This window comes from Corapipo altera, unplaced genomic scaffold, assembly GCF_003945725.1.
Source record: "Corapipo altera isolate COAL_440 unplaced genomic scaffold, ASM394572v1 57, whole genome shotgun sequence".
Taxonomy (NCBI): Eukaryota; Metazoa; Chordata; class Aves; order Passeriformes; family Pipridae; genus Corapipo; species Corapipo altera.
The window spans coordinates 5,832,823-5,853,164 of NW_020884905.1; the positions used below are offsets into that span (position 1 = coordinate 5,832,823).

Sequence of the window (20,342 nt, forward strand, 5' to 3'; positions counted from 1 at the left end):
GGCAGGAGACCTTTGAAGTCGAGTTAATAACTTTAATAGCTTAATTGTGTATAAGTGGAATGACTTAGGCATGTCAGCCATTCCACTCAGTTCTCTGTACTGCTAGCTGCCCTTCATAACTACGGTTCTGTGACCTGAAATGGTTTTTATTCGTTTATTTTGTTTTGGTTTGGTTTTTTTATGATGGGTGGGACACGGCTATTTATAACATAAACATTAACTTTATTTCCCCTGGTGCAGAAGCCTAGGTCAATAAATCCGGAGTCGGCACTACCATCCTATAGAGAAAGCGTGTGTTATAGCGCGGAGAGCCGCCCGTCACGTGCGGCAGGAGGGAGATGCGCAGCCGAAGGTGACAGACGCCGCGTGTGCCGGTGTGCACAGCACAGCGCAGCCCCGCACAGCCCGGTACAGCCCCGCACAGCCCCGCACAGAGGCTGGGGCGGGCTGGCGGAGGCCGCGGCCCCTCTGCCCATCCAAGCGGAGCCGCGCCGGCCGGGAGGGTGCGGGCACCGGGCTGCGGACACCGCGCTCACGGTCCCAGCGCGGCGGCAGCACCCCCGGGGCTCGGGTGGCAGGTACGGCTGGAGCCTTGAACAGGGTGGGGCGTGAGGGGGTGCGCTCTCGGCCCCCAGCTTTTGGGTTTGGGGTGCCACGGTACATGGGCGCCGAGCCCGGGAAGGGCAGAGGCTGCCGCGCTCCGACCTGGCCCGCCGTGGGGATGCGGGCGATGCCGGGGAAGCAGCGGCGGCTCCGCATCCGTCCCCTGCACCACCCGCAAGGCTGCGGCAGCCGGGCTGAGAGCGGTGTGCTGGGAGCGGTGTGCTGGGAGCCGCCTGCAGCGGCCGGGATGGGAGGGGAAGGGGAAGGGGAAGGGGAAGGGGAAGGGGAAGGGGAAGGGGAAGGTCCCGGCGGGGTGACAGCCCCGGCTGTGACCACCCCGGCTGCGGAGCCCCTGGCGCGGGTTGTGGGGGAGCTGTGCCTGTGTGGAACGGCGCCTCCACCACACTGTGAAGGCCAGAAGCGGGTTTAGTTTTTTCCAGTTTGGTTTTTGTTTGTTTGTTTGTTTATTTGTTTGTTTGAAATCCAGCACAGGACTATTGCAGTATCAGAACAGGGGTTAACTTTAGGAATGCTGGATCAGCTGTGAGAAAGATGAGTGGAATACAATACAGCATACTGTATTGTATCCCGCAGGACAATGAAGATCTGCTAAAACAGTAGCTGAACTTTTTTAAGCCACTGTATGGGCCTGTTCTTAGTGTTAAACTGCTGATTGAAAACTCCTCTTGCCTTCTGTGACAGCTGGAGAAATTGAAGGCCTTGAATCATACTGGTTTGGTGTGTGCAGGGGCTGCTGGAGGAGACTGAATGTGACCGAGGCATTTTCAAAAATCAGTCTTGGCAAGGCTTTTTTGTTTGAGTCATATAAAAACTATTTTTATGCAAATAAGAAACAATTTGTCTAATAAGGTACATCTTTAATTTATTCACAGCCTAGGCTGTCTCCTCTGTTTTTAGTGTCAGCAATCTTTTATCTGAAATAAATATTCCTGGCTATCTCTTAGGTACTTTATAAAGCATTTATAAAATGTTTCGGACTTGGTGAATTTAGTAACAGATCAAAATCTAAACATGCTGAATATTATAGAGAGTAATGTCTCAAACCATGTTTATAAAGTTCTCATCCAATCTTTCCCCTTCATACTCAACTAAAATGGGAGGCTCTTCTGTTAATCACGATGCTTGAATACAATTACCTCTTTGTTTGTCTGTCTGCTTCATGATTGCTGTTGGTTTGCATTGGGTCTTTTATAGACAAAGAAATAGACATAATCTCGCTAAATAACAAGTCAGTGCTCTCTGGAAATTTATCTGAATTTCAATCTGTCATTCTACATCTCCATTTCCAAGAGTGAACAATGCTAATACTAACATCTAAGAAAACTGCTGTCTGTCTTGAAAATTCCATTTCTTTCAAGGATTGGACATAGGTTTGTAGATGTGGGGAAAAATAGTAGCTACAGCAGTAGATAAGTTTTCCAGAAGAGTGAATGTTCATGAGAGGCTTCTGGTGTTCTCCTGGATGCAGAAGGAAATGAGTCAGGATGTCTTGCATATATGCTGTTTTGTCAAGTGAGAGAGGAAGAACTTCTCAGCAAGTGACTCTGTAATTCCAAATGGACAGAAATTCCATTATTAAATAAGTGTCCTGACAGCCTATCTGCAAATTTAAGAACTTGTCCAAACTTTTCTGTGGGTTCTGCAGAACATGTGCAATAATATGAGAAAAGTCTTAAATTCAGTGTAATGTGCAAGTGCCTTTCACAGAAAATAAACATCTTTGGAGTCCAGGTTGTTAGTGCAGACCAATCTGGTACTACTATATCCATCCTTGCATGTTTTTCAACTGACATGGACTGCTTTTCATTTCAGAAATGGAAAATCCTGAAGTGGCCGTGAGCAGCTGCAGTTCTCATGATGTTGAAAACGTTTGCAGCTACAAACGGCACCCGTCTATATCACAGGAGGGGCTTTTGGAAGACCAGCTTAGAAGGAAGTTAAAATTTTTCTTCATGAACCCATGTGAGAAATTCTGGGCCCGGGGCAGAAAGCCTTGGAAACTTGGGATTCAGTTACTCAAAATAGTAATGGTTACAGTTCAGGTGAGTACCTATGGAAGCAAGAACTCTTCTTAGCACATGCAAAGTCAAATGAGTGCAGGTGACATGCTGTGCATGTGCAGAGAAAGGGAAAGAACAGACTGCAAAACCATCTTCTTTGCATATATCTAGTTTAGATCTTAGGTGGCGTAATTTTCTTCTAAAACTGGTGACTGAAAAAAATAGCTTTCCTAAGCATGGAGATAAAACAAACCATATTTAAGGCCTCAACCAGACTTTTTACTTTACTTTTTTTTCATTCCCATTTTTCCCCCCAAACTCTTGCATTGAAAAATCTTCAGAAATTCTTCATCAGTCTTTCTCTCACCCAGTTTTCCACCACAGAGTTCATATAACACATTTATCTGCTGCCCAAAACACAGTTGTTTGTTTCAAAGTTCTCTGGTTAAGGAGGAAGAAAGTCTTTCATAAAACCTTTCTAATGCCTCAGATGATGATCTTGCAGAGTTGCCCACATGTGATTTACCTTTATGGTCGTGTCAGTCCTATGACAATACATATATAGAGAAGAATATTTTCCATGGTTGCATGAATTATGGGACAAACTGCAAAAATTAGAGGTCTTCTGCTGTACATGTGGCAGCATGTTTCTGTCCCTTATTGCTTCCATTTTAAATGTGTTATCATTCTCTGATTGTCATATCTCGCATTTTGCAACTAAAAATAAAATTTGATGATGGAAGAACCCAAATAAGAAAGAAAATAGTGCTAGTCTTTTCAGAGAAAATCTGCCTGTAGGTAATTCAATCTTAGCACTGTTGATTTGCTGATGCCAAGCACTGAGCTTGCTCACAGAAAATTTCAGTATCTCTGTAACTGTATTACCCTTATCAAAACCTACATATCCAGTTTGCATCATGGCCATAAAACTAATCTGTAGACTACTGATTCAGACTTATCTCTGATGAGTTTATTCACAATACACCTGACACCAGATTTGAAACAATAGTCAAGAGAATTGTGAGCTCCCAGAAACAATACATCATACTTCTAGAAACCTCTTCCAGCCTGGATAATAGCTAGCAGGGGGTTTTGCTAACTTTTCAGGAACAGTTGTATTACATTTTTTTACCAGCTTCAGAGGTTATCCTGTTACAAGCACAGTTTTGATCAGTTACTCTCAAAGCACTTTTCACTGAAACTTGAAGGAGAGATGTTTGTTTTCTGAATTATTCTCAAATTGCCTTTTATGTGCTGGAGTAAGGACTTTAAAGTGGGGTCTTGTTAAGTCTCCTCCTGCTTTTTTGGCTGTGGAACAACGATATTCCCCAAGGCAATTCAATTGACACCAGGCTGAACTAACAAAACAAGTGTAACAGTATATAGGGAGCTTGAATTTGAGATCGCATCCTTTTCTTCGTAAAAATGAGAGTCCTTGGCTCACAGGCTGGTAAACATATTAAAGGAGCATTCTTGAAACCCACCTTTTCCTTAAAGTCAAACTTTCTTTTGACCAGCTGTGAAATGGAGCAGCCTGCATGTAACTGCCATGTCTACCAGCATGACAAAAGTTTGTAGCACAGGATTCATACGTTAATCCAGAAGCAACTTTGTCTTTGAACAGGAAATATAAATGTCTTTTTCAGCTGGTGGTTTTTGGATTGAGCAACCAAATGGTGGTAGCCTTCAAAGAAGAGAACACTATTGCATTCAAACACCTCTTCTTGAAAGGATACATGGACAGAATGGATGATACCTATGCTGTATACACACAAACAGATGTCTATGACCAGATATTCTTTGCAATAAACCAGGTGAGGATTGAGGCTGCAATGTATATAGTATATATGCCCTTTGCCTGGCTACCTTTTCTTGAATTGAACTTCTGTGCCAGTTGCTTAAGACTAAAGCATCAACTCATTTAGGTTTTGTAGCAGTGTACTTGTGGTGACATCCTTAAAGCTCAGTATACTAATTCTGCACTAAAAGAGGTCCTTGAATCTGATCCAGAATTTGGTGCAAGGCTTTCTAGTAAGAACTATAAAGAGAAAAATATAATAAGCAAAAAGGTATTTGGATCTAAATCCTGTACTTACTGTTTTTGTCAAATACCTTAAAGTATTTGAGGACTCAGCTGTAGTGTGGTTTAGGTTTCACAGTTCCTTAGGTGATCTTTTAAATAAAAGAGACAAGTTATGACACAGATCCAAACACTTCTGGGTTTGCTTTGTTTTGTTTTGTGTTGTTTTTCTCAGAGACTAACAGTTTCAGTGCCATTTAAGTTTGTTTGTTTGTTCTGAACTTTAGTACTTACAGCTGCCCAACATCTCTGTTGGAAATCATGCTTATGAGAAGAGGGGAGCAGAGGAGACAGCTCTGGCCATTTGTCAGCAGTTCTACAAGCGAGGAATCATCTGTCCTGGAAATGACACCTTTGATATAGACCCAGAGATTGTGACTGGTGATGAATCTAATCTATTGTATCAATTCTTTGGGAGAAGGGACCCTATGTTTATGATAAATTCTTAAAAAAAAATTACAGTACTGTATAGTCTTATTACATGATCTGTATCGAACTCACTACCAGCCAAAACTGGTAAGAAAAGTACTGTGTAACCTCTAGCCCTCACCTCCGAGGTAGCAGTCTTTTCTGTCTAAAAAGCGACGAGCCATTAGCACCAATGGTCATCTAATACAAGCATTTGGGACTCATTTCAGGAGCCTTCCCTGTGAAATCATGATTAACTTGGCTGGTGTTCAGGGAAGCCAGTGTATTTGTCAGCTAGCTTCTCAAATGCCTCCTCACTCAAGCATGCTATCTTGTCTGGTATAGCCAACAGCTCATTACAGCCTCGGGCGTGGGACAGGCAGATTATGGTTAAAGAACATGATAACCCATGAGATATTGTTGTGAGTCCTTATCCATTCCAGACTGCTTGTACATTGAGCCAATGACACCGTTAGACAACACAACAGTGGGAAAGCACAATTTGAATTTCACTCTGGATTTCCACAGGTGAGGAGGAAGGAGCACTTCCTGTGTTGGGGTCTTGGTGCATTTTCCCTGTGAAAAGCTAATCTGAATCTGTTGCAGACTGGTGACCGTGCAGCTCACGTTCAATCTGAAGGCAATCAACCTCCAGACCGTTCGTCACCATGAGCTCCCTGACTGTTACGATTTCACTTTGAGGGTATGTGGAAGCCTGCCATGTGTCTTTCTGTTCAAAACAAGAAATTGCTCTTGCTGGTTTACAGTCAGCACAGATATTTTCTGAAGAGTGTTGGGCACCACTGGGTCAGTGGTCCTGAAGCACTTGCTTGGCTTACAGCCTCTTGTGTTCTAATCCATCTGAAGTATAATGAAAGCATAAATCTCTTCTCTTTAGAGAGATTATTCTGGAAAAGGTTGTTTTCAGATCATAGAGGAATGAGAATGCAGTTTAAAAGAATTTCACTTATTAGCTAATTTATCAGCCAATTTGTGGCAAATACATGGTTCATCAGATTTGTCTTTCACTTTGACAGCATTTATTTGAAGAAACTGGAATTACCTTAAGCATAAACAAGTTTTGTAACTTCTCCCCTCGGAGAATTATTCTGAATCATTATGCAAGCTTGGCTATGGGCTACAATGGGCTACATATATAATGGTTTAACTTTATAAAGACATGCACCTTTTTTGTTTGTTTTTTTTTGTTTTTGTTTTTTTTTTTTTTTTTTTAAATACAGATAGTGTTTGATAATAAAGCACATAGTGGAAGAATTAAAATAAGTCTCAACAACGACATAGCGATCAGGGAATGTAAAGACTGGCATGTTTCTGGATCAAGTAAGTGACATAAATGTGTTCAAAGTTTCATGCTGAAATTTTGCCTCACCAGCATAACGCTTGTCAACCTTCTTCTTTATTAAGAGATAAGGCACCATTGATATACAGTCTCTAATATGTGAACTGTAAATCCTGATTTTCTAAGGAATTGTTCTTCAACCTCTGATCTGAAATCCTGGGAACCCAGCCACACTATTACTTTCCTTAGCAATTCTCAAAGCTTGAACCATTGATAATGTCCAACCAAAATTTTTCCACACCTCACTGTGCATCCTTCTAGCTTTGGCTACTGAACTTATACTGCTCATTTCTTAAGGCAGGGCTGTGAACTGTTCTAGCCCCAGGCAACAGGACACATGATAGTGGTTGAAAGTTGAAACTGATTTACTCTTATTTCAGGACTTAGCACCAGTTGTTTGAGAAGCACTGTTGTTAAGGCTTGCTGGAATGAAATGGCTAAAAACACTTCTAACTGTTGTTTAAATGTCATTTGCCTTGTATTTGAAATGGCTAAATTACCTATACAGTGACTCACAAGAGTGAGCTGCCTTAGTTGGCAGCAATTCGGTCTGGTCAAAACATCATATAAGATCCTTTTCATTAGCGAAAATAATCTCTTTGATAGTCAGAAGCTTTCCAGGACTATAAACTCTGCTTATTTTTAGTTGGTTTTTTTTGAAGTAGACAATAGGATGTACCAGGTTCTTTTTTTCTACTTTTGCCGCTTTCCCCATTGCTGTGCCTATGTTAGGGAATGAAGAGCTGGAAGTGAAAAAGGAGGATTGGCGGGGTTTTTTTTTAAAGATCCAGGTTGGAATTAATTTGGGAGGCATTTACCGAAGTGCATCACGGAGCACAAAACCCACCCACGAACGCGAACTCCGCTCGATCCTGCACGGCGCGCTCGCTGCCGTGCCGGGAGTGCCCCGCAGGTGGCGATGGCGGGAGCGCTGGCTGCTCCCCCTTCCCCGAGGGTCCGCGCTCGGGGTCCGAGGTTTGCCCCTCCGACACCCTTCAAAACCCTCTCCGGGAGTACTCCCTATTATTTTCTGAAAGCCAAGGAGAAATAGCAAAGTAACGGTCGCAACTGGACAATAACGAGTTGTTGCTGTTCTGGACTATGCTGCAAAACCAACTTAAATGGCAGCAGCACAAGCAGCCAGAAGTGGGTGGGCTTTTTCTGAGTAGTGAACTTCGTGGAGACAACGACAACTTCAGCATCCCATTTTGTAGAATTGCTGCATCTTCTTGCAAATTTAGCATTGTTTGATGTTTTTCTCAAACAATCATTCTTTTACCATTAAAAATCTAATCCTTATACTGTCTCACCTAGTTTCAGCCGTATGATAGGTATAAAAAGAAAAAAAAGAGGTCTAGTGGTAGACGGTGAAAAATTTGACCTTAGATGATCACAAATGTGATTTTTTGTAACAGAAGGGATGGAGAAATGTCTAGCTTGAGGTTGATCTTGGCTAACTGAGCAGCAGTACAAATTATCTGCACTGCTCTAGGAAAAGAAACCTATCTGACAGTCAAATACCAGTCTGAAAGAGAAGATACATACTATAAAGTTCCTAGGTTTTGGGGTTGGTTATTTTGGTTTGTTTTTTTTATTTTTTGTGTGTTTTTGTTTTGTTTGTTTGTTTTAATTCTGTTACTTCAAAGGCCGTTCCAGTGCTTGTAAAATGATCAACTCTCACCTCTAATTCTGCAGGGTTGTAAGAAGGACTGACACTCTGGTATATCAACCTTCCTAAATTTACTGAAGTGGTATCTATAGTGCAGATGCACCTGTGTCTCCCATGAAAATATGTCCTATAAACTTTTGTGGGAAAAATGCTAAGCTTTTTCTTAATTCCATTGTATAAACATAGTTAACATCAAAATTTGATTCTTACTTCAATACTCAAGGCAGACAACAAAATGAAATGCATCTGACTATAAATATCTGCTTTTTTGTTCTTGCAGTACAGAAGAACACTCATTACATGATGATCTTTGATGCTTTTGTCATATTGACTTGTCTGGCCTCATTGATCCTTTGCACACGATCAGTGATTAAAGGAATTCGGCTCCAAAGGGTGGGTATAACTCCTCCCTTGGAAAGTCTTGTCTTATGTAAGTCTGATTAACTGTTTTCTTTCCTCCTTTGCCCTAGGAATTTGTAAGCTTTTTCCTATATTATTATAAGAAAGAAGTGCCTTTCAGTGATCAAATGGAATTTGTCAATGGATGGTACATCTTGATTATGGTTAGTGATGTCTTAACTATTGTTGGATCAACTCTAAAGATGGAGATACAAGCCAAGGTAAGCTTTTTACACTGTCAGGTGAAAGCAAAACTGCTTCTGTCCCACCTAGGTTTAAATCTCTCAGAAGACTTTAGGCTGGCTATACTTGATTCTGAGTGGCATGAAATTTTAGAACTCTTTCTTCTCCTCTTTGTAACTGATATGTGTTGTTTCCAGTAGCAAGATATAAAACCTCCAAATATCACTAAATATTATAGTTCTAATTATCTTTGTTCCTTGTGACTCTGAGGAATAAAATGAACTTCATATCTGAAAGTTTAAGACTGTTGACTTCCCCTCTTCTTCAGTTAAGAACTCTTATATTTGCTCATTTGATGGATTTTTTCAAATTTAGCATTTAACTTTTTGAATCCTGTTTAACAACTGTTTAACTAGCACAGAGTCTCTCTCCTTAAACATCACTTTGCTGCTTTCCCAGCTTCTAGTTTCCAGCATGTTCATAACAGTCAGCCACAGCCAGGTTCTAGGCCTTCAGTTTCTAAAATAAACTTGATATAGAAAAAAGGCAAAACTTGTAAAAGCATACTGTGTGCAGCAAGAATTAGGGAAGAAAAACTATATGCTACCCTGCAACACTCTGATATTCAGATAATGTTGTTCTTCACAAAATCTGTAGCAGGCTTTGAAGTGTGACATTGCAACATAATGAACTTTGGACAGTAGTGATGAAAGGATGGGTCTGAAATCCATCTGCTGACAGCTTGACTGTCATAAACACCGTGTACAAATTGTCCTATCTTACCTTAGGAACTGTAAACTCAGTTCTTAAGAATAGAAAGAAGCTATGAGGAAGTTGGCTAGGATAAAAGATCTTGCTTTGGGAGAAGCAAAGAAGAGAACAAGATTGGAAAAATGTCTGGCATTTGGGATTCTGATCTTATATTTGAAATACATCTGTTTGTGTATGTTTCTTTTCTAAGAGAGTATTTTACTAAAACTCTTCTCTACAGATACATTTCACTTCATTTTGCAAACCTTGTGGACCACAATAACAAGATCTTGTTCCATGTAACTGTATGAAAGTGGATGAATAACAAGTTCACATTAAAGTAGCCAAGTTCTAAATAAATTATGTTAATAGAAAAGATTAGCCAATATCTATTGCCAATATCTGTCTATAATATCTATTATCTATATTTTATTCTTAGGAGAATAAAAGCTGAAAATAATAAAAACTTCTTATTCAAGTAAGCTGTCATGATCTGTTTCAGAGCAGAGCTGCAGTTCAGGGACAGGATATATGCTAACTTGGATGAAAACAGGCCAGTATGTATAGGTGGAAAAAACAGTGAAGTGCCAATAAAATATAAATGAAGTTCTGGTTAGAATTAATTAGGAGCTAATTAGTCTTCTCTTTAGTAGCTTTCTACACCTCATAGTTCCCAGTTACTTAACAAGATCCTCCTTGGTATTCATCTGAGCAATGCTGACAAGTCATGCTACGTTTTACAAACAGCTTTTCCTATGTACTGGAAGAACCTTCTTTGCTCTGTGGTTCTAAATTCACATCTATGCTGTCCATTGGGATGCAGTGGAGAGATTTCTAAGCTGCTCTGGGAAATCTGTGGATGCAGATTCTAGGAGCAGTTGCTGCAGGCCCAGAAGCAGCATAAAAATGTTTGCAGTGCCACTCTACAGATCTTGGTGGGCCAGGTACAGAGGGGGTGTCTCTGCACCTGCAGTGCACCTGTGCTCTTGGCCTTGCAAATGAAGCCCATCTTGTCAGTCTGTTTTACAAACAGCCCTATGTAAAGGCATGTGAAATGAGTTACACTTGAAAGGGCCCTTGTTCCTCGGTGAAACCTCTCTCCAATGCATACTGCCTCCAACTAATTTCCAATGGGAGAGTCTGCCAAGGAAAAAGTGTTTCTTAACAAATCTTTGTAGTAATGAGTCACAATTTAGAACCTGTCTTTATAATAATGAATTTTTTTCTTTCTTATTTTTTTCTTTGTTCTCTTGGTGTTTTTAGAGTCTGACAAGTTATGATGTCTGTAGCATACTCCTAGGAACATCCACTATGCTTGTATGGCTTGGAGTCATTCGCTACCTAGGTTTCTTTCAGAAGTATAATGTAAGGATCTCCTGGGATCTTCGTACTGTTGGTATTTATTCTGTTTGTTGCTATAAGGGGACTGGAAGAAGTGTCTGGTTAAATTCTTACTGTTTGTATTGCTTTGTGCAGCTTCTCATCCTAACCCTGCGAGCGGCACTACCCAATGTAATGAGGTTCTGCTGTTGTGCTGCTATGATCTACCTGGGCTATTGTTTCTGTGGATGGATTGTACTGGGACCATACCATGTGAAGGTAATGTACTTACACGAAAAAAAGACAACTTGAATAACAGAATGAGAGGTTACTACTGTTGTTTTCTAAGTTTCCATGTCAAGACTTCCCTTAATATAAAAATAGTGCGTCTTCTACATGATGCTGCTGTGTTTGAGGAGTCTGACTTCCACGAGTCAATCAGGCTTTCCCTGAGTTATGAAAGCTCTGAGTCAGAAGTGGAAGCTGCCATGACTCCCAATCATATGCTGATATTTTGAGAAATAATTTTCATTTTACAGAACACTCCTGTCAGACTAAAACTTTGGAAACATTATGCTTATCCCTTTTAAATAAGAATTTGGCTTATCTGAATTGAATGTGTATATGTATAGGAGGTTACAAACTTTACTCATTCATCAAATGTTTTACTGTTTGCACTTTGTCATACCCTGGGTGTAGGGAGAGATCCAAGGCAGCCAGTTACCAGCTGTGTATCTTCATGTTATGTAGAGTCTTTGTATCCAAATAAAGCAGTGACAGATATTCTTATCTTCTTCTCTCCTCTCTAGTTTCGCTCTCTGAACACAGTTTCTGAATGCCTTTTCTCATTGATCAATGGAGATGACATGTTTGCCACCTTTGCAAAAATGCAGCAGAAAAGTTACTTGGTTTGGTTATTCAGCAGGATCTATCTCTACTCCTTCATCAGTCTGTTCATCCATATGGTGCTGAGTCTCTTCATTGCACTCATTACAGATACGTATGAAACAGTCAAGGTAAGCATAGACTATTCATTTGGAGTAACAGTGCAAAATTGGTGCTATCAAGACTCATATCCCTCAATATTTTAAATTGCAGTGCATGCCAATCTAAAGAATAAACATAATGACTACTTTTGAGGGTGTAGAGAGATGACAGGAGGGTTTTTAATCCCTCTCTACTTCATCTTTCTTACAAAGTCTGTCTGTTTTCCTGCTCCAATGAAAGCTAAATATCTACTGAAAAGCAGTATTTTCACATTAGGTTCCATGAATCTTCTAATTTCAGACTTGAGCAATGTCTGAAAAGTGGTCTGGGGAGAATTCCAGTTATTGTACATTTTAGCCTTTTTAAAGGTTTAACTAAATATCAATTTTTAGCACTACCAGCAAGATGGCTTTCCAGAGACAGAACTTCAAAGATTTATATCACAGTGCAAAGACTTACCGAACTCTGGCAGGTACAGGTTAGAGGAGGAGAGTTCTGCATCTCTCTTCTGTTGTTGTAATGGTAAGTATCTATATTAAAATTATACATTAAGTTATATGCAAAAGTGACACACTGCTAAATGTCCCTGCTGTAAAGTTTATGAAGAGTCCTTCAATTTTGGGGGTGGAGGGGAAAAAAAACCAGAACACAAAAATCCCAGACTATTTCTCATGCTCTAGAATGGAGCTTCAGCAAAATGTCAGCAGCCAACAAATTCCTTAGAAGAGGTGAGGGAACTTTCAAATTAAGAATCACTTAACATGTGAAAAATGGTACAGAAAGTTAGACAATATATACAGTAGCTCGGGAAGCCCATATGTGTAATGTGCCAGCATTAACAGTTCTTGTACTCACTGCAACAGGCAGGACCTACAGAACACATTCAGTGTTTTCTTATCCACTTTTTAATGACACCTTGTGCAGTAAGGTCTCCTAACTTAAATGGTAACAGGCCTGAAACTTGGGGACAAAATCAGCTTGTAAAAGTTTTAAGACAGCATGCACTTGGAAAACATTGTCTAACTTTCACTATGGAGAACAAATGCTTCAGTTATTTAAAGTTTTATTTCTTCAGGAATACTGATTGCAGGATATGTGGTTTATATTTAACCATGCAGGCAGCAGCTCTGAGTCTTGCTTGCTGAAGGGCTTTTAGTGGGGGAGCTGAAAAATATTTGCCACTTGATTAAGAAGATCAAAGGTGTTTTCAATTCCTTGGTATTGGGCTTTTCTGGTGGACTATATTGTTATGTGCCAGATAGAATATATTTATGAGGGGGAGGAGATGGGGACATATCTTGGAGCAGGGAGATGACAGAGCCTGCTGTGAGCCAACCCCTGTTCTGACCCAGTGCCTTACTGGAGATAAAAGTGTGGGATGAAGCAGAGCAGGGTATCTTGCTCCTGGGTAAAGGGCATGGACATGTTAATATTTCCTTTTCTGCACACACCTCTCAGTTTAACAGGCAAGAAAGCCAATAGGAGGCAGGACAGGGTGGGGATGTAATAATTTTCCCACTGACTGTGCAGTGGGGATCAGGCATCTAAAAGAGCATTCTCATGTTCAAAATGTTTTATAGTGGTTCATAGCAGTTTCTTATTGATGTATGTCAAATTTCTAATTAAATAGTTCAGTTGCATTTTTAAGGCTCCTTGCACAATGAGGCTATTATTTTGATACTTTCCTCCCCTCTCTTGTACAGGTTGTAATGAACATATTTAATGGATTGTGGGAGTGTATCATGGAGGCTTTAAAGTAGCACACATTGGAAGAACTGGACGACAGATCTTCTGGAAAACCTTATATCTAAAGCTTGAATTTGCTTTTCTTGAGAAACAGTGTAAGCCTGTGCCAGAAGCTTATGCTAAACTTACAGACTTTTTGATTAGACACTCACTGCTAATTCAGGGGGTTTGGGTGTTTGTTTATGTTAGCTTTATTCTATTTGTTTTCTCGGTTAAATTGTGCTAGAATGCAAAGGGCACCAAAAAGCTGTCTGTGTTCAGAGTCTTGGCTAGGTTATAAGAGTAGACCAGAAATGTAGTAACTTTCAACTATAATTAGAACTAGTGTTGGACAACTGCAGCTTTGAACACCAACCTAACCCTCAGTACTGCTGCCATTATCTGTCCATGGTTGACCTGTTACAGAATGAATGAAAGCTCACTCTAGAGTTCTCGGAATTTTTTGTTTATTTGCACTCATAGTAAAAATAAAAACTATGAAATTTGGTGTAATTTTTTTCTGGAGTCATTACAGTGAGTTGATACACAAACCATTCAAATATAGCTGAAAGCATACAATAAATATTTCCTTAAACAGAAGTACCACCTGATGTGAGTGGCAGTCTCTTCTCAGAGAGGCCAGGATATGCCAGGCTGAACCAGAGCTTGAGGGGTGAGTAGTGTGGAGAACTGTAGATATTCTGTATCCAGCACTCGGTAGGATCAGTGACAGCCTTCAACTTTATAGTGTGTGGACATTTCAAAATATCTATTTTGTTACTTTGAAATCTTCCTCTGGTTTACAAGTCTGTGGTAAAGTCTCCGGTTTACACGTTTGTAAACCTGAAGTGTAAACTAAGTTAAATACACAGAAGATATGTCTCTGAGGGTCATATTCCTCCACACTTTAGAACTTGGATGTTTCCTATCAACAACCTGCTACTGTCAATGGCCGGCTGAAACATTAACTCTTATAAAAGTTCGGTTTTGACAACTTAGTTTATATACTTTGTGATAATATTTAATTGATGGCTTATTTTCTATAGTCTATTCACTCTAGGAGCAGAACAGAAAACCGAAGGGAAACATATTTTTGATAACTTGCATTTGTGAGCAACATTGCTGGAGCTGTATGTGACAATGTATAATGTTGTGGAGGACACTGAACACGTTCTGTCTGAATGCTTACACATTGTAAATGTGCTACAATAAACACTTCCAGCTGCAGTAAGTATTGGATGTGTCAGTATTCATCTTAAGAGTAAATATGTTGCTAGGTTATAGGAGCTTTGTTTATTAATAACACTATACAATTTCTGGCATGAAACAGTGTGTGGAGTGTGTGGACTTGGATTTCCTGTAGTCAAGACAGTCCCTGTGGACTCTGGTGAGGACCTGTTTCCAGCTGATCCATTTAACAGCATTTCAGAATTTGCCACAGAAACAAATATTCAAGCATTAAACCTTACACTAAAAACGCTCCTCAAGTTTAGCAAAAGCAAACCAAATACAAGGTGCAGGCAGAACAGATCTGAACAGTATCTGAAAGTTTTGTGTATTGAGGCCCTTGCCTTTTAATGGTCACCTAAGATTGAAGACTTTTGTAGCTTTTCAAGAAGACACAAGGCAGTCTTGCCTCAAAAAGCAAATATTAAATGACCATGTTTTCTCTTGACACATTAAATTCCTTATGGATCTTTGACAACACACAAAATATAATGTGCACATCACTACTGTATAAAGTAGTTTGTGCAAGAAATTCTGACAAGGATGACAAGCACTTTCAGATAATGAAATGCAGCAGACTGATTTACAAGGCTTTTTCATGCAAAGTAAAGAGAAACATAAGATTAATAAATCACTTAAAATGCAGGTGCCTTTTGTAAGCAGCTGTGGAAAACAGTTATGGGCAGGGGCAGAGTGAAGCCAGAGGGGAGGGCTGTCTAAAAGTAGGCGAAGGATGTGTAAAACAAAGGAAAAGAGGTGACAACCACTTACAAAGTTAGCAGAGCAGCAATTGCACATTTCTGGCTATGGGTGCAGGCTGATACACTGGGAAAGAAGAGCAGTAGCCTGGGAGGTTACTGGATTACAACTGCTCAAAATGTCCACTTCTGACTGGAAAAAAAAATGCTGCTTGTATTACATATCTGATACGTATTTATATTTTGAGTTTTTTTAAAGAAAAAAACATACACTCAAACATCTGTTGTTTGCCTTGGTGCTACTGCTGGCAATCTAGGTGCTTATGTCCAGATTTCTGATCTGCTTGATCCTTGGTGTTTAGGATCTTCATCTGCCTGAGTATTTTGTTTGCCTGAGAAGAAGCCAGTCAATGCTGTGTTTTCTAGCCCACTAGCTGCATTTGAGACTAAGTGCAGCAGGCTGCTGCTGTTGCATGTGTGGTGAGGCTTTTTTATCTTATTTTTTGTCAATATATTATGGCTTTGCAGAGCCAAGACGTGTGACAATGATCTTATTATAAAAAACCCGTTGTGACTTCAAGCAGTATCAGTGATCTCAACATTAGCAATGCCAGTAGCACATGTAAAGCTGCATCCTGGAGACATCGGTATCTTTATTCTGATGCAATCAAGCAGACACAGATAGAACTGTAAAATGCAGTGGGGGAGAGCAAGGAAGCAGATAAAGCATCAGATAAACTCATGCTTAAAAATGCCACCCTAAGCAAAACAGGCTTTCAGCCCTGACCAAGAAGTTGTGGACGGGTAAGAGAGCTTCTTTGTTCTGATTCTCACTGGGATCTGGAAAGAGTTGTCTGAAAAATACAGATATTTAGTACTTCCTCGTGAAAAGAAGTTGCAGGGTGCTAAACTGGGTAACAGCTGTTTTCATACCAAGGCTTATTTCAATGCCAATGTTTTGCATATACTTATAGGAAGAACTTCTTGTTTTTAGCAGAGCCCAGATCTATTTACAGAATGAAACTATACTGAGAGGAAGAGAGAGGTGGGGGCCTTACTTGTTTCTAAGTGCCAGTTTTTATGTTGGATTTAAGCACATTCTCAAGGGAAGGTAAACAGTGTGCACATAAAAGAGGAAGAAATCAAATTCAGATATGCTAATACCTATCCAGTATTAAAATATGTAAAGGCATAATTTATCGAGGGGATGTGGGATAGTGACAGAGACAGAATGCAGGACAGCACAGAGATGCTGCTGTAAAAGACCAAACCTGTGGCTGCATCTATCGGGAGCATTTTCCTGCCTGAGACAGTACCTAATACCAGATGCTTCAGAGGAAGCCTTCAGAAAACTTTCATGCATGAGCTGACACAATGCTCTTGCAGCTAATGTTGAGTAACTCCACATAGATGTTTGTCTGGGGTTTTGTTCCTTCTTCTCTCAAACTGTGTGACCATAACCAAACACAGCATCATCTGAGAACATTATGTAAGAATCCTACACTGCCCATGCCCACCGTGTGGGCAGGTAGAGAGCTCAGTTGCTGCAATGAAGCCTCTCGTGAGTCTGCAATCTCTTTTGAACACCCTAGTTTGGAGTAACTGCATTAGGCCACGTCCTCTGAGGAACCAAGTACCTCTTGAGCTGCAAGACGACCCACTCTGTAGTAGCTAATCTCACCTGACAGTCTTCCCTGCACGTTATCTCCGTGCCTACAACTACCAGCTGGTAGTAAGGCGACTACAGAGCTCTTGGTCTCCTAGCAAGAGCCCGCGCACCGGAGGGCGGCGGTGGGGCAGGGGGAGCCGGGGCCGCAGGGCACGTGGGCGGCGGGCGCCCTCCTCCGCCGGGCCCATAAAGGCGGCGCGGCCCGTGGGGCAGCGAGTGGGGTTTGCCGGTGGGACGGAGCTGCGCGGCCCCGGCTCTCCCCGGCCGCCCCCGCGGACTGCCGGAGCCCTGCCCTGCCCGGGCAGCGGCCGAGCCCCGCGGCCCCATGGAGATCTCGCTCAAGTACCTGCCCGGCGGGCGGGCGGCCGCCACCGGGTGAGCGGAGCGGGACGGGACGGGGCGGGCGCGGCGCTGTCCCTTCGGGTCACCCCGCCCGGCGGGAGCGGGGTCAGGGCGCTCCTTCGCCAGCGGCTGCGGGAGGGAGGGAGGGCAGCGCCCCGGGGCGGGGGCCCGGCCCATCCCGCCGGCGGGGACCGCGATAGCGGGCGTGCCCCCTGCCCCGGGGCGGCCGCTGCGGAGGGGCCGGGGGCAGCGGGCGGAGGTGGTGCTCCAAACTCTTCTTTGGGTTTCCTGCACAAGGTAGGTCCTGTCCTCCCGCCAGGGAGGCCGGCGAGCAGAGGTGAGGCTCGGCCGGTGCACGGAGCGGCCCGTGTGTTCCCCCGGTCCGGCTGCGCGGGGGCTGCGGCGGCTCCTCCAGCGGCAGCCGAGCGCTGGGTGACCTTGGCAGCTCTGCACAGGGGGGCTTTCCCCTCAGTTTCCGAGTTCGCTTTCCTGAGAAGCGCGAGGCGATGTCCTCCTTTAGGCGAATGCTGAGCTTAGTAGAGATCGTGAAGGTGAAGCCCAGGCTGATACGTAGAACGCAATTCGGTGATATTCCCCCCCCCCCCATTTTTCTCTATTTCTTCCCCCCTTAACTCCTCATCAATCTCGTTAATACCTCTTCAAGATCTAGAGCTCAGATAGATAAATGTTTCTAATCTGGAGCTGTGATGGACACTGTTAGTGTTGCTGTAGTAGTGAGTTACTCGATAAAAAAAACTGTGCTCACTTACTAAGTGTATTTTAGCTACTTGATGCAATGAGGCTTTTTCTGCTAGGTGAAGAGCTAAGTATTAAAAACGTATTTCATGAGCAGGTAGCTGCAAATTGTAGTCCTTACTGTTGAAACCTCTTCCTTAAGCAGAATGCGGAGCCCTAAAGTGTCTCGCTACAAAACGTTGTCTGAACAGACTGACTTACCAGCCACAGCATTGCAGTGGTGGTTAAAGTAATGCAGCTGTTAGAATTGAGTTAGTAGCAGTTACTATATGTGACACATGACACCTGGATATGCATCTAAGCATGCAGAGTAGAGTTAGTCTTCATTCAAAAAAAATTCACCTCTGTCAATGTTTTACAAAGCATACTATGGAAACCTGTTGAGAGGTGTTAATTACATTGAATTGTGCATCTAAATTGAATTGTTTAATTCACTGTTTTGAGTGCTTTATTTGGATTATTTTTAGATTATCAGCCTAATAACCATTTGGTAGAACTAGATAGTTTGTTTTAAATGTGATGTCACTGTTAATCTCTTGGAGCTTTTAAACTTCTTTAATGCTTTGGTTCTAGTTCTGCAGATTTAATACAGTCTATTTAGATATAATTTTGAATATATCCTAGAAATGAATGGATTGAAAAACAATTGCTGTATTTGATCTGTTGCCAGTGAATTATTTTTTAAATACTGCACCACAGAACACTTCTTCTATACTGGAAGACAAAGTCCAACAGTTTTTTATTTGCTTGCACTCTTTTTAGAGATCTGTCACTTTTGATATACTTTTACTGGAAGCTTGGGAAGGATTTTGCTGAAGTCTTGGAGTGGTCCTTATGTCATACCCTCCTGCTTTAAATCTCAACCAGATCCAGCTTTTCTCTTTCTTTCCCACCTACTCCTATGACTTTCACTCTGGGTTAGCTCTCGTTCATTGTGTACCCACACAAAAGTTTCTGCCTGTTCAAGAGAAGCTTGTACAGGAGGAGCGATGTCTTTGGGTGTCAGTGCAGGATTGAAGTTCGTATGTACCTGTTTCCTTAGACAGTGCTTAGAGCAGTAATTATTGTGTGCGTTTCTGTCAGGTGTGTTTACATTTTTCAAAGTTTTTGTATCTTAAACTTTATTTAAGCTAGTCCAGTATGTTTTTAGTATAAATTTAAATAGGGATGCAGTTCACAGTTTCTTTTTCTTAAAAACTTCCCATGCTTTTCCTACCTCAAAAACCAAAATCGTCTTACCTCCCATCACCTTCATGAACGATTGATTTAAGGCTGTGTAATAAGGACGACTTTTGAACTTTAATGTTAAAATAGATTTTTTTGTTTTTTCGCTTCCTCTTCTGAGGAAACACCACAGTGTCAACTTTACTGTGTTTTCTTAACTTAAATTTCTCTTCTTGGGGGACAGCTGGTTCTAGCAAATCAGATGTGCTTTGTGGTCTACAGTTTTGGCTTAAATAACTGTACACTTCAGACAGATGAGGACACAGAAAGTAAAAATGCATCTGAAAACTTTTGGGTTTAACCCTGAGAGAAAATGTTATCCTTTATAAAATTCAGAACATCGGGAATGATGTTCTGAATAATAAATGGGACTGATAATCAGTCAGTGTCAAATATAAACCTCTTAACACATAAAGGGAGGAAAAAAATTACAAGTTTCTGATCTGTGTGTGAAACAGGAAAGTTCTGAAAATTACGGTATTGGAAGATAGGGTTAAAATGATTAGGAGAAGGGGAAAGTTTTCAATGTCCCTTTCAGCTGAGAAGGAGAAACATAAGGTGATTTAAGACATCTACAACAACAGTCCTCTGTGCTTGGTCCTCTGATTTTTACATGCCCAGATATTTAAATAAATAAATGGCTATGAATTTAGCCCTGAAAACTGCATGTTAATAACAGAAATGTGTGCAAAGCCTGCTCTGGTTATGATGCTTTTTTCTGCATGTAGAATGTGGGTTCCCAAATCTTCGTTTGCGAAGCCTAGCCATGATGATGAGAATGTGGATTATTCAGACAGATGTGTTAACATATTTGAAACAGACTACATATTTGTTTCAAATATGTATTTTTAAGAAAGAGAAATGTCGACTTTATATTGCTATTACAGATACTCTTATTTATGCCTGTTTCTTGATAGTTAG

The 20,342-nt window shown here is 41.3% G+C and overlaps 2 protein-coding genes across 3 annotated transcripts in view; both read left to right on the top strand.

Moving 5' to 3' along the window:
- MCOLN3 (mucolipin 3) overlaps positions 1-20,342 on the top strand; it is a 20,596-nt gene continuing 254 nt past the window's right edge. The window contains exons 1-14 of one of the 2 annotated variants that reach the window (XM_027651821.1): positions 1-578; positions 2,437-2,666; positions 4,271-4,438; positions 4,932-5,085; positions 5,556-5,640; positions 5,719-5,815; positions 6,354-6,453; positions 8,422-8,534; positions 8,612-8,761; positions 10,737-10,869; positions 10,950-11,072; positions 11,603-11,809; positions 12,173-12,302; positions 13,484-13,516. In XM_027651821.1, the coding sequence (XP_027507622.1) occupies positions 2,439-2,666; positions 4,271-4,438; positions 4,932-5,085; positions 5,556-5,640; positions 5,719-5,815; positions 6,354-6,453; positions 8,422-8,534; positions 8,612-8,761; positions 10,737-10,869; positions 10,950-11,072; positions 11,603-11,628 (1,377 nt within the window). In that variant the 5' untranslated portion in view covers positions 1-578; positions 2,437-2,438 and the 3' untranslated portion in view covers positions 11,629-11,809; positions 12,173-12,302; positions 13,484-13,516. Of the gene's footprint in view, positions 579-2,436; positions 2,667-4,270; positions 4,439-4,931; positions 5,086-5,555; positions 5,641-5,718; positions 5,816-6,353; positions 6,454-8,421; positions 8,535-8,611; positions 8,762-10,736; positions 10,870-10,949; positions 11,073-11,602; positions 11,810-12,172; positions 12,303-13,483; positions 14,733-20,342 lie in introns of those variants that run through there. The other variant, XM_027651820.1, reaches the window with a different exon arrangement.
- Positions 17,342-20,342, top strand: part of MCOLN2 (mucolipin 2) — a 20,207-nt gene continuing 17,206 nt past the window's right edge. Inside the window, exon 1 of the mRNA XM_027651822.1 lies at positions 17,342-17,474. Coding sequence (XP_027507623.1) covers positions 17,425-17,474 — 50 coding nt within the window. The 5' untranslated portion in view covers positions 17,342-17,424. The remainder of the gene's footprint in view (positions 17,475-20,342) is intronic.